The following is a 14,307-nucleotide window of genomic DNA, read 5'->3' on the forward strand; positions in this document are numbered from 1 at the left end:
GCATGCCTCAATTGGTAGAGTCTACCTAACAAGCACAAGACCCTGAGTTCAAACTCCAGTATCACCAAAGAGGGGAAAAAATTACACCACTAGTAATAGTTTCACTTCAAATACCATAATTCAAAAATATCCAGCAGCTATGCTTGCCAACGAAGTGAATCAGGAAGGCTGTCTAAAGAATATGTCCTCTCAGACAGCTAGGTATTTTTACTTAGTCTATACATTTTAAAACTAATCAGAGACCTACAAAATAAGAGTAGTATAGTTGTGGTTTGCCTTCTGATTTCACTTATTTTAGGGAATTAAATACTGTAAGTCTGCTTCTTGAACACCTAAATAGACATTTATTTGGATAAAATGAAACACCAAGAATTGGAAGAAAAAGAAACCTAAGCTTCAAATGTAATACTAGTAAAATATTTTAAAAATTCACAGCAAGTACTCAGAAAATATGAAATAGCACAAAACATCCACAGCTCAAGGACACAAGAAAAGGACCTGGTGAGAAAATACTGATACATAATTAAAACTAATTTGGATGAATTAGTGAAGCAATAAATAAAAGGTCAATTGCTAAATCTTCATCACTTACATTGAAATAAAACTTATTACAGAAATAAATTTGTAAAACAGGTTAAAATACTAAGAAAATTATACTGGTATTAAGCAAGCTATTAGTAGGGCCATTACTAATTTCTTCACAATAATTTGCCATTTGAAGAAAATAAAGTCTACACAGTGGGAATTAAACAAGTTTCTTAACTACAAATTCTTTGGCAGCTACTTATATAGTCCAAGTGACACACTGCAGGTCTTTAACCCTCCTAATACTAGCAAATATGACTAAACCAGAACTGCCAGCACTGCATTAATTTCAAGGTTTATAATTTTTATATATTTACTAAAATGTTAACTATCATTGACCAGCTTTTCAAAACCATTCTTACTGCCTGCAAAATTTCCAAAAATGACTAATTTATACCAATTAAGATATGAATGAGATTCTGTGGCACTCCACACCTTCCTCCTCCCACAGGAGATAAAAATAGTGTGTGTGTGAGGGTCGGAGGAGAATGATGGAATCACACATGTAAGATGATGATGATGAGGTTCAACTGAATAGTGACAATTCTCAAGTAGATTTTAACTGCTTTAGAAAGACTGTGGCACTTGGATCACATCAAATCACTGGACATTAGAATATGAGATACTAATGTCAAAACAGTATTTTCAAGTACATACAGATGCTACCATAAGAAAAAGATTTGAAGAGTAGTCCCTTTCCTTATTAAATCTTAACATTTTTATTTTCAGACATTTGGTACCCTGAAAAAGCTAAGAATTTTAAATACAATAAAAATTAAACATGTCCCATATGTATTAAAACAAAGTGTTCACTCTAAGGACTAAATTACTTAATTAAGAATGATTAAATTCAAGATAAACACAAAATTTCAAGTTAAACAGACTTCACTAGATCCAAAGAATCTGACAGGTATATATATATCATATACCCACAAAATTTGGCTTAGTACTTCTAAACAATGAAGAGAAACAAAAATATATTCTTATATTAACAGCTCTGTTATAACTAGAATGGGCTTTAAAATATTTCCAGCGGCTCAAAAGAATATCTAGCCACAGCTCAAAACTCAGATTCAGATAAGTCTGAGTTTTAGAAATGTGTGCATTATCTCATTTTCCTGTCCATTTAAAAACATCATATATATATATATATATATATATAGACACATATACACACACACACATGTATGATGAATTATGAATCTCCTTTCATGGTATAGGAAAGCTCAATACATTCCCCTAATAAATTTTTCAATATATTGACATAAAACTAATTTTTTTCCTATTTTACTTGAAAAAATTAGTTGATTTTTACCAACAAAATGGTAAAAATAGAGGCAACTATAGCTTACAATTTACATGGCTTCTAAATGTTTTATTCATAGCACTCTATACAATAGAAGCTTCACTGATATTTAATTTACTGCAGCATCCTGTGTGAAGCACAAAATTACATTAATTATAACAAAGAAACAAACCACTTTTGACTTTTTAAAATTATGTATGTATATTTATATCCAGTTGACAAATAGCATCACATTATGTATAAAAAACTAAAAGCCACCATGGAAGCTAAGGCCTAAGTTCTTATTCCAATTGTTCCCTTTTATTTATATCTAAGAGATATTAGAAATTAAGATTCCAGTACCTCAAAAAATTTTTTTAAAAGATCTACATTATTTACATACAGTATGGAAAATAAAAGCTGCTTTTTTTTTTTTGCTAAGTTAGATTGCTGTTACCTACATTATTTACATTGTAAATGTTAAGGGGAAGAAGCACTACTACAAATATCATTTCAAACAGAAATTGTGCCTGGAACTTTATTCTTAAATTATTTGTATATCCTAAGTGTCTGCTGAGAAAGTCTGAAACCAAGTTAACATTATGCTTTTTATACTATTAATCTACACACTGTAAAATCCAATACTGTAATAACCCTAAACACTGAACTTTAAATGAAACAATGGCAACGTGTGTCGATGAAATTTTATTTAATATTGTAAAATATAATGCTTTAATGTTTACCCATAATTATGAGACTGACTTTAATCCTTTAAGAAGTCTCACATATATGTTCTTAAACTGTTAAATGTTTCAGTAACTTACCAGAAAAAGTTAACTTAATTATGTTATTCTGTTCTTATAATTATTTTTCTAATAATTAAAAACATATCTAAACCCCTGGCAACAGCAAACACAATCAGTTCAGCGTAACAGACTGAGCTTTAAATCGGACTTTAATTTTCGATAACCTATTGGCTAATTGAACCAAATGTAGAATATTTAAATGAATCACTATGAAGTGTTTCAAATCAATGACAGAATGCCTAGAAAAGGAGAGAAAAGTTCTCAGAAAGGTTTAAGGTGGTTAATGTGGAATGGTAAAAGCTAATTTAATAACAAAAATGGTACTAAATGCAGATGAATGCTAAATTAACATAGTATAAAAGAATAGCTTAAATAAACTGGGATTCACATATTACAATAGCAAAGTTATGACAGAATGAGCCAAAGACACAAACAGTTCTGAAAATTCTGTTCAGCTTACTTCCAAAAGAAAGTCAGGCTTTTTTTCCTGTACATAGTTTGATGCTTTGTCTATACCATATATAGTAGAAAAATAAATTCTTTAGCAACCTAGAAACAGTTTATAAAACTCTTAAAGTTTAATTTTCTTTGCCAGACATGCCAATGTTAAACTGACAGCTATAAATTAAAGCTATATAGACAACAGGTATAAGTAATATAGAACAAGTTAAGAATACTACATTTACCGGATTTTTCTTAAAAATTACTGTACTTTCTCAATTCCTGTGTGCTTTGCAATAGGAATAATAGGGACTTTGTTTTCTTAGAAAAGATAATAACATGTAAGAGTATTAACACAAAAAAGATAATTTATAATATACATGTACTTCAACAGCAGCCTGGTTCACGTCGACATCTTGGTTCTGAAGTTGAAATTGCAAATACAATACCTAGGACATAACAGTTGGGAAAGAATATTTATTTTAGGAAAAAATGGGGCAAATCAAACTCTTAGGAGCCTTAAATCTCAAAATCATCTATTTACTATTATACACATAAGGTAACCTTAAAATTGCAGTATGAAGATTACAACATTGACCAGATAATTTCTTCCTTACTACACAAAATATGACCTAGCAATAGAAAAACAAACCATTTTTTTCCTTTTCCTGGGAGGGGGAGGGATGGCATGGTTTTTTAAAGAATTCTGAATAAAGCCTAACAAAATTTACCTGTGCCACCCATTCTGAAAATTTTACCCACAATTTAGTGTTCTGGTTAACTTCACTAATAAAATATTTAACTCCAAAAGCAGCAGTCATTTGTAGCAACTCTGATACCAACATCAAAGAAAAAAAAAACTTTTAAAAAATGGTGCAAAAGCTATTTTGGATTTTAATACAACACATCACAGGAAAGAATATGAATACAAGTTTGTGATTTTATATACACACTCCAACGAGTCTGTCAGTACCCAAAGTATTTTTATTGCTATATTAGCAATGGAATTTTTGGATATGTTCTTAAGGGCCACATAAAAATAGATTTAAAGAACAGATTAAATTTAAGTCCTAGATTAAAATTTTGGTTTAAAGAATTTCTACAACAAATTTCATGTTTATGTATGAAAAGTTATATAACCTTATATGAAAATGCCATGAAGTATTTTTCTACACTATACTAAATGTATTCCCAAAGAGGGAAAAAATTAAAATATCTAAAATATATTAGATTAAGATTACAAGACCATTATAGATCTTTTGAACATGCATCTGTTTACAGAATTAACCGTATACAAAATGTTTATTTCATTATGGACCATAAAGAAATGAACTGGTGACAACTATCCCTTGCACCACATCATCAACTCACTTTAGCCACAAGCATGTATGTCCCTTGGTATGTGCACAAAGAAAAAGGTTCATTTACCCCTCATCAAATCACCCACAGGTTTACTAAGTAAAATGAAGGTGTGGAAATGTGAAATTTGTTACACGTATTTTTTTTTCTTTCTTTCAAACAACATCCCAAGCATGGCATAAGTAGCCTAAAATTATAAAATACTCAAACTGGGCTTTTTAGTTATCTACACAGACTGCTAGAATGTAAATTAAGTTGCCCAAATTAGCACATCAAGTAACAAAACCAGCCATAAAGCAGGCTGAAAAAGCATTAAATGTTTCATATATGTGAGTTTTTAAATCATTTAATTTCTATAGAAAAATTTTATTCACAATATAATGTGACAGAAATTGCCACAGGAATGATATACTGATTGCAATAAGGTTGCATGCAGCAGCAGCTTTGTATTTTATAGCTATTTCTGTTTATAAAAATTAAACCTCTCGTCATGCTTACCACATGGTCTTAGATTTGTAATGTAAGTGAGTAAGGACTACCATATAGCTCAAAGAGAAAATGTTCCATCATTTTGAATGTGAATTATTTGTATGAAACATGAAGTATACTACTGAACCCTGAAACATGCATGTCTAGATTTGCTTTTTTGTCCAATTTCAGGCTGTCTGCAATTACTCCCTATTTATATAATAGCAAGAGGATCTGTCTGTAATTGTGGTTGAATCAGCTGAGGTTGCAATGGTGGTGGTAACTGAGGTGGTACCATTGACTCCACCAACTGTCCAGGGTTTGAAGGTGGTAAAGGAGCCACAGTGTTCACAGTTTCTATAATTTCTCCATTGTAAAAGAAAAACTGACACTGTTGAATGAATGTTTCAACGACAGATTGATGGATCTTAGTGGTAGACAGAAACTCTCGATTTTCAAAATCAGGTCTCATCAAGGTTGGCCAAAAACAGATGGACAAGTTGTCTGCTGTCATTAGGTTGATTTTATTTTGCTGACTAACCCTGAAATTATGAAAGAAGAAAACAAGAATCAGAACTAATTATAATTAGAAAATCTCAGAACTAGAAAAGAGCTCAGATTACTAAGTGTTTGCTAATTTTTATACCACCTTCAAATTTAAAACATTTTTATCTTGGCATTCTACATTCAACTACATCCTAAAACAGGAGAGAGCAATAAAAATCTGTCATTATGAGAACACCAGTCCTTTAAAAAGTTGTACCCCTTCTCCCCTTAAATTTACATATGGAAGGAATCTTAATTCCTATGAAAAAAACTTTCCCCTCAGGTAAAAAGGTCATATGACAAATGCTAACAAGTTTCCAAACAGTTAATTCCAATTGTGTTTCAAATTTTGACTATTGTGGGAGATTAAAAAAGTAAACCAGGGTGTAGCAACTCTAAACCAGCTTTAGAAAAATTACTTTATCATAACCCACCCAAGAATAATTTTAACATTGAAAAGTTTCTAGTAGTCCATACAACAATATTTTAAATCATGAAGTATCTTATACACTATTACAAATTTTATTTGAAAGACAACACTCAATTCATAACACATTCTACCTTAAAATTCTTACAATTTAACAGTAATTTACAAATGGTCATACTTACTTGCATCCACTCCTTTAAAAATGTGAACAAGCACATCTATCATTATCTTTCATAAGAAATATAAAGGTAAATCTTGGGCTGCAGGCTCAAAAGTGGGGTAAACTGGATAAACTGGGAGTTTATCCAACCTCCTATTTCACACACAAAGAAATGGTTCAGAAGTAGGTAGAGTAGCAGGAAAATCTCAAATTTACAAATTAAAATAAATCAAAACCGAAAGAAACTCCCAAACATAGAAATTGGTCATGTGAGGTAAAATACTGGCCTAAAAAATGTGTTCTGTGGGGCTGGTGATGAATATAAGGCAATAGTAAATAACTTGCCTGCCTACCATGTGCAAAGGCCCTGGGTTGATGGCTCGGCACCTGGAGTGGTGGTGAGGGGGGGCTTCTGTGGTAAAAGCCATTATATTTGTTAAGAGACGTGGAATATTTGGAATTATTAGGATATTAGTTGGTTAATAGATGGTAGGAGCTAGTAGGACCAATTTGTCATTTCTATGTAGCTGGCATTCTGAAAATATCTGTAAAGATGGAAGACATTAAAAAGTATGGCATTAAGCCATGTGCAGTGGCTCATACCTGTAACTCTAGTTACTCAGGAAGCAGAGATTGGGGAGGATCATGGTTTGAGCCCAGCCCAGGCAAAAAAGTTCATGAGATTCCCATCTCAATCAATGGCTAGGGTGGGTGGTACACACCTGTCATTCTGGGTGCACCAGGAAACACAAATAGGAGGAATGCAAACCCGGACAGACTAGGCATAAAGCAAGACCCTATCTCAAAAATAACCAAAAAGCAGAAAGAGCTGGAGGCATGGCTCATGCTGCCTACCAAGTGTGAGTCCGTGAGTTCAACGCCCCCAGTACTACTTAAGAAGCATGGTACAGGTCTAATTGGAGAGTCAGAAAGGGACTAAATCAGTTAGAAATGAGGGTGATCAGAGAATGCTTCAAAGAGGAGGTAATGTTTAAGTCAAGGGTGATGGCCATGGGAAGAATAGGAAAGAAAGTTCAGTTAGAAAAACCTTTTATGAGAACTTCCTAGAGAGCCTGTTAAAACACAAACTGCTGGGAAGTATTTAAAGTTTCTGATTCATTATGTGTATGTGTGTGTGTGTGTGTGTAGATGGGCATGGCTATTTGTATTTTTAATAAGGTGATGTTGTCGCCATTTTGGTGACCATACTGAGAAGCACCTGAGGTAGTCATGTCAAGATGTGATACAAATTGATGCTCCTGGTTAATTGCTATTAGTTTAATACAACAAACTTTACTTGATGTAACTTAGATTCTAGCTAAGGAAATAAGAGTAATAAGAACTACTTATAGACAGATGTTCTAGAAATATCATTCTGGCATCAGGATTAAGGGAGGATGAGGAAAAGCTGGCAGAGAAAGAGCAATTGCAGTTAACCCTGGAGGTCCCTAAATGAGAAATGGTAAAGCAGTGGTAAGGAAAAGAACACGAAAAAATAATTTTTAAAATGGATTTGACACTAACTGGATATAGAGAGTGAAAGAGAATATAACCCAAGAATAACTCCATCGGTTAATTTTTACAACCCTGACAATATGTCAACCATTATACATCTGTTTTTTCTCTTGTACTAGAATGTAAGCCCCATATAGTGTGAAACTGTTTTGTCCACTGCTATGTCCCTAGCACTTTGAGAGCATGTGGCACAAAAAGGGTCTACTGAATTACAGGCGATTTGAGTATTCCTTTTAAAACCTAAGTCTGATTAGCTTACTGTTCTGATCTACTCTTAAGTGGATCTCCATACCACTTAAGAATCATGCAATGCTTCTTTCATAAAGTATGGTTTCACCTCTTGACACAGACACACACACTCAGCAGAACTCAATAAATCATTCTGAAGACTTAAGCTAGTCAACAGATCAAACTCTGAATAGTATCGTCCTATATTACCTTGCACCTCTTTTCCTTTCTTCTTCCGTTTTTTTTTTTGGGTAGTACTGGGATTTGAACTTGGACTCGCACTTGCTAGGCAGGTGCTCTACCACTTAAGCCATACCTCTAAGCCCCTTCTAACCGTATTTCTTTACTTTACCCATCTTTCACTCTCTGCTCCACTCACATAGACCTCCTTACTGTTCCTGAATGCATCAAATATGCTTTAGACTATGTTGTTTATTGTATCACCAGAGTCAAAAAAGAATTCTTAAACATATTTATGAAATCAAAGTTAACTTTGATAGTGGGCTAGTACTATGATTCACTGAATATGCTCTGCCTCTGCCCTCTTACGCTTAATTTTACTTTTTAAATGAAGTCTAATTCTTATTTTAGCCAGAAAATATCCTTACACTCCATATTAGGTAAGGTGTCCTACAGTATCCATGCATACTGTTATACTACCAACCACTTGTCACTTCTCAAAAGGGGAAATTCCACTAATCTACCATAATAACATATATTGAGTTTATATTCTCTTAAGACAAAAGGGGTATAAATAAGGCTAATTAATATTGTAATTGTAATATTACAATTTGGCAGCAATAAACGTTGGCTAATAACTCTTTCAGGAAGGACAGGCTAAAATGAACTTTATTTGGGCCTTGATATTATTAGTAAAAAAAAAAAAAATGTATAGTTCTTTATTTATTTATTGTGGTGTTAGGGATCAAAACCCAGAGTCTCATATATGCTAAGAAAATACTCTAATACTACCAGAAAATATTATTTTGAAAAAATTAGTACCCAAACTAACAATCCCATTCTGTCCTCAAAACAACCTTGTGAGATGTTATTTGTTTTTTATAGTTGAGAAAAAAAAAATCAAGAATTAGCAAGGACAAGGAATTTGTACAAGGTCACAGAACTAACAATATTTCAAACTGACTCCGGTTTGATTACATTGCCTAAGATTTTAACCATTAATACAATAGTGTCTTTCATTTAATAAGTGGTATTAGAATCTTTTGTAGAAAAAAAAGCATAAACTTGAAGCTGAACATATTTAGGGATATTAATATAAGGATTAGTACCTTCCATTTCAGGTAACAGGATAGTACGTGATAAAATTTCACTGTGTAGAATACCTAAACAAAGCAAATACCTATACAATAGCAAAACAGTATGGTAGAAGAAGGCAAAACAAACCATTTCAAGCCTTAATTTTTTCAACTCCACTTTATAATTAAAATTCTAAGATTGTATATAAGAGAAATACTAAAGAAAAAGTGAGATAACAAGAATCACACAGTTTTTTAGATATAAATCAGAAAACAGATAACCATTACTGAGAACCATACTTAGCAATGTTTAGTTTGCAGCCGTTTTAAAACTACCCAATTTGTACAGTTCACATGTTTGAAATATACACAGCATTTTATTTGTAAAACAAAACAAAGTACCTGTTTAGATGTGTTATCACATATCTGAATACATCGTAGTTAACAGGATGAAATTTTTTAACAATTTCTTTCAAGGCATGAAGGCGCTCCGTTTTATCTGGGATTTCTGTAAAAGTGAAAATTTTGTATGAAACTCACACATTTAAAAATATATGATAAAAGCTTCTTCCTAACATTTACTATAAAAAATAAGAATGTGTGTGAAATATATTAGGATAAGTAAACAGCAACAACCCAAAAGAGTGCCAAATAACCTTCTAAATTATCTAAATAAGAAATCACTTCAGTTAACATTATCGCTTGTAGCCTTCTTAGACATAAAGCTATTCACTGAAGATGAAAGTGACTTAACACTGATAAAGTGGTATATTAGCAATTTATATAGCTAGATATTGATTTAGAATTAGCTAATTATTTGTAAATTTGGTAGCCTCTTAGTATTTCTGCTACAAAGAGCATTTCAGGCTTTATGGGCATAACAACGTAACCTTGCAGCTGAAGCAATAACTGCCAATATGTAACACATGAGCATTGGCTATTTTCTAATAAAACTTTTTAATATATCATGAAATTTTCTTTTTATTTTGATGTAAAAATCATTCTCAGCTCAAAGGCCTTCCAAAAATTAGTGATAGGGTTAATATGACCCTCAAGCCCATAGTTGTCTACATTACAATTTGTAATCCACTTTTTCAAAAAATTTTACTTTACAGAAAGTATAAACATTTAATATTTACTCTCCAAGTTTATGCAAACTATAAAACAGGATAACTGAAATGTGGTTAAAATTGCAATAAATGCAATAAAAGGAGATAAAGAGATTGCTTCCCTGTTCTTCTTTTCATTTGTGTTCACTGTGGATATCCCATCATCACAGTGTTATAATCAAGTACTAACAAACTCATTTTACTTCTGAAGTGGTCCTTGAAAATGTGCTATTTTTAAATAGGAAAATTCTGAGGTTACAGTCAAGAAGTAAGGCAACCTAAGCTATCAACTGAATTACTTTCCCAGTTTACATACAGGAGTATGTATAAAGCAACTACAACCTTGTGATATTATGAAGTCGCATTTTATTTTTTTTAAAAAAGAACTTCAATATAATCAAAACTAAAATGAAATAATCTCACTAAAAATAACTTCAAGACTTGCAATTAAAAAGGAAATATTAAAAAATACTTAGAAATGACATTAATATTAGTCATTAATGTAAATCAAGAGCTAAGTTTCTTAATGTCCAAATAGACCTTAGGTTCATTTTCCAAATAAATGAACATGTGCTTATTAGAAACATGTGAATGATTGAGGTGAAAGTAGAAATAAACACTGAGTTAAGTACCCTACGTTCCTACCTTCTTTTTTCCAAAAACTACTCAAGACACAAAGCCAAGGTAAATTTCTTTGATTTAAAAAATTTAAATGGGGCTTGGAGGGGGGAAGGGGGGTGAGGGGAGAAGGTGGCCAAAACAATGTATACACATGTGAGTAAATGTAAAAAAAAAAAAAAAATTTAAACAGACATGTATGCTGACCAAATATAGGTTAAAATCTTAAAAGCACATTACATATGTATTTATTTGAAAGATTATTTTTCTTATAATACCTTTGAGTTTGAATTAAAAATACAAACTGCTAGTTTATACAGCATCTTCTGAGGAGCACTGAAGTCATCTGGGAGGCTGGCTAAAACTGAATATTCTTAAGGGCCACTCTAGGTATTCTGATTTTATTGTGGTTTAGAGGAAAATATTTTCATCATACTTCTCAAAAAAAGGAAGTTTATACTTACTTGCTGCTTCCAACAGTTCTGGATGAAGTGAATATGGAATTAAAGGATCTGGCAGATCTGCAAAGAAAGCTTTAAGGGCTCCGGCTACAGCATTTACTGTTACTTCCATTGATACTAGATTAATATTATGATCTATAAGACAAAAATAAAAAATTTAATTTGTATAATAAAAGTTTGGGTTTTCTTTTGGTGGTACTAGGGTTTGAACTCAAGAGGGCCTTGTACTTGCTAGGTAAGCACTGAGAATGCCCTGAGTAAAAATTTTAATTTATTGTAGAAGGTGAATAGTTGCTTCTAGGTCAAAAGGTATTTAAAACTTCTCATTAGCCACTTTTCTTTAGAGGCTGAAAAACTATAGGAGGAGGGAAAAAAGACAGCCAAGCAAAAAGCATTTTTGTTAATGATACAAATTATTATTAGGCTTATTAGTGTACTGAAGAACTTTATTAATACCTATCTTTTAATTCCCTCAGTTTACATAGGCTATTTAAACAGCGGTTTTAAGGAACTAGAATGACAAAAGATAGTGAAAATTTTTAGATGAAAGAGCTTAAATTTAAATAATTATCTTATGAGTGAAGGACTGACTTAAAAAGCAAGAATGGAGGCCGGGCGCCAGTGTCTCAAGCCTGTAATCCTAACTACTTAGAAGGCAAAGGTCAGGAGGATCATGGTTAAAAGCCAGCCAGGGTACACAGTTCTCCAGACTCTGTCTTGAAATACTTAACACAAAAACTGAGCTGGCAGAGTGGCTCAAGTAATGGAGCCCCTTCCTAGCAAGCATGAGGTCCTGAGTTCAAACCCCAATACTGCAAAACAAAAACAAGAATGGAGCATACTAAGAGTGTATATCAAGGGTTGATATTAACAAATCACTTAATGTAAAAATAAAGACCAGAAAAAGAAAAAACAAATCACTCTCACCTAGAGACAATCAGTGCTTACTTATACTTTATATAGTACCATTTCCTTTCAGCCCTTTTTGATAATTTTTTTTAAATCACCCATTTATACTTTCTATATTTGAATACATCTTTAGGCAATATCTGAAGTTATTAAAACTTCACAAGCAAGGTTAAACATTTTGTCTTTGCTGGGCAACATTCAAGTGTAATACAATTTAAAACTTGCAAAAAAGTTAACAAGAATAATTTCCAACAAATCACATACATCCTTAACCCAGAATCACCAATTAACATTCTTTTCTACATAAACAATTTTAATGGTACAAAGTATTTCCCCAGATTGACCAATTTATAGTATTTTACTAGTGAACATTTAAGTGTATTTCATTGAAAAATATTATGAAAATGCATTTGATAAGCACTTTTATGTATTAAAGCTTATTTCCTTAGACTACATTCCTTTCATAATTCTTTCAACATTTAATATGGTTGTCTGGAACAGAAAATTCTTCATATGCATTATCTCATTAATGATCCTCACATTTACTCTTATCACCTCCATGGCAGAGATGAAGAAATTGAGATTTAGAAAAATTAAGCAGCCTGGAGCACAAAGAAAGTGGCAAGACTAGAAGACATAACCACAGAGTTGAACCCAAGAGCCTTGGTATTAACTACCACCCTTGTCTTCATTTGTGGAAGTGAAATTCTACCAATTTGGTATTATAAAGTAAATAGTGTCTCTAATGTAGTATTTTGAAAAAATGGCTAGTAGACTACTCTTTGGACACATAGCTTAGTTGTACACACCTATCACTCAACTGATACTTTGCCACTCTATAAAACAAACGGATACTTTACATGGCTACCAAGTATTCAACACTTGTAGACAAATGTGTGGTTCTCCTACCTTCTGTTTTATAATTATAAACAATGCTGCAGTAAATGCCCTTTGTCTGCTTATACAACGGCTTCTGTAACATGAATTCTTTAAGTAGAATTTCTCTAACAAAGCCACCTGAATTTTAACATATATTCACAAACTGTCTCTCAAAAGACACCCACAACCAACAGTGTACAAGACACCTACTTTCCTTTATCCCACCAACACTTTTTTATTCTGATGGCTGATCATATTTCTCAAATATTTATTGGTGGTTTTCTCTGATATAAATTGCTTAATTTAGTAAAGGCATTTTATACCCCCTCAAGATTAGTTTGTCTCCTGATTTTATGTTTTATCTACATTCTCATACAGTATTTACATTTTTAGGTACTCCAGTTTATTTTGGTTCTTGTTTTCTAGGTTTCATGTCAAATTTCAGACTTTCCTATTCCAAGACTATAAAAATATCTAGTACTTTTGATTTCCATTTTTTCACATGTAAATCTTTGATTACATATGGAATTTACCCATGAGAAGGGAATTCAGCTCTGTTTTTACTCCTAATGGATAGTTATCCAATATCGTAAGAAAAAAACACAGTTTTTCATAGCACTATCTTTGATATACAAAGATGGCAATCCATCCTAAGTCAATTTACTGCTTTTCTAATTCTGATGATGCATTTATATAGTCGTCAGTCTTTTATGTGTGATATAGTTTATTGAGTTAAGAGTATGAAACATGGGAAGAAACAGAACACATGGGCCATCATGTATCTTTATCCTACCTCAAAAAAATGTTTATTTTATACTATTCTCTGCAGTTTCAAGATGTGAAATAGATTCTCATTATTTCTAAAACAAAAACCTATAAATACAGCTCCATTCTATTCCTTCTAGACCTATCATAGCCTCTGTTTTAATACTGAGTGCCTTCTTTTTCAGTACCTCCTTTCTTGGCACCTCTTCTGTCTTCACACTTACCTACACATAATACTGTACTTTCTTGACCCAACAGCTCCTAATTGTCTTCTATTCTAAATGTATTTTAAGTTTCATAGTTCCAACTTCCTGTTATAATTCCCTAGTACCTAGCTCCTTAATAACAAAAGGCGCTAAAGTAATCAGTAATGTTCTTGCTAGTGTAAGGACAATAGATTTTTCCTAGCTCTCTTGTACCTTTACTGTGGCATCCATTATATTTAATATTTCTAATTCCACTTTGGAACTCTCTCCTCTCAATATCCATA

The 14,307-nt window shown here is 32.3% G+C and overlaps 1 protein-coding gene across 7 annotated transcripts in view; it reads right to left on the reverse strand.

Moving 5' to 3' along the window:
- Positions 1 to 321: 321 nt before the first annotated feature.
- The window catches only part of Arhgap5 (Rho GTPase activating protein 5), a 73,065-nt gene continuing 59,079 nt past the window's right edge, over positions 322 to 14,307 (reverse strand). For 5 of the 7 annotated variants that reach the window (XM_074068195.1, XM_074068194.1, XM_074068193.1 and 2 more), the window contains exons 5-7: positions 11,268 to 11,399; positions 9,479 to 9,584; positions 322 to 5,486 (exon numbers count right to left, since the gene is read on the reverse strand). In XM_074068195.1, the coding sequence (XP_073924296.1) occupies positions 5,159 to 5,486; positions 9,479 to 9,584; positions 11,268 to 11,399 (566 nt within the window). In that variant the 3' untranslated portion in view covers positions 322 to 5,158. Of the gene's footprint in view, positions 5,487 to 9,478; positions 9,585 to 11,267; positions 11,400 to 14,307 lie in introns of those variants that run through there. The other 2 variants (XM_074068198.1, XM_074068197.1) reach the window with 1 other exon arrangement.

This window comes from Castor canadensis, chromosome 3 (genome assembly GCF_047511655.1).
Source record: "Castor canadensis chromosome 3, mCasCan1.hap1v2, whole genome shotgun sequence".
Lineage (NCBI taxonomy): Eukaryota > Metazoa > Chordata > Mammalia > Rodentia > Castoridae > Castor > Castor canadensis.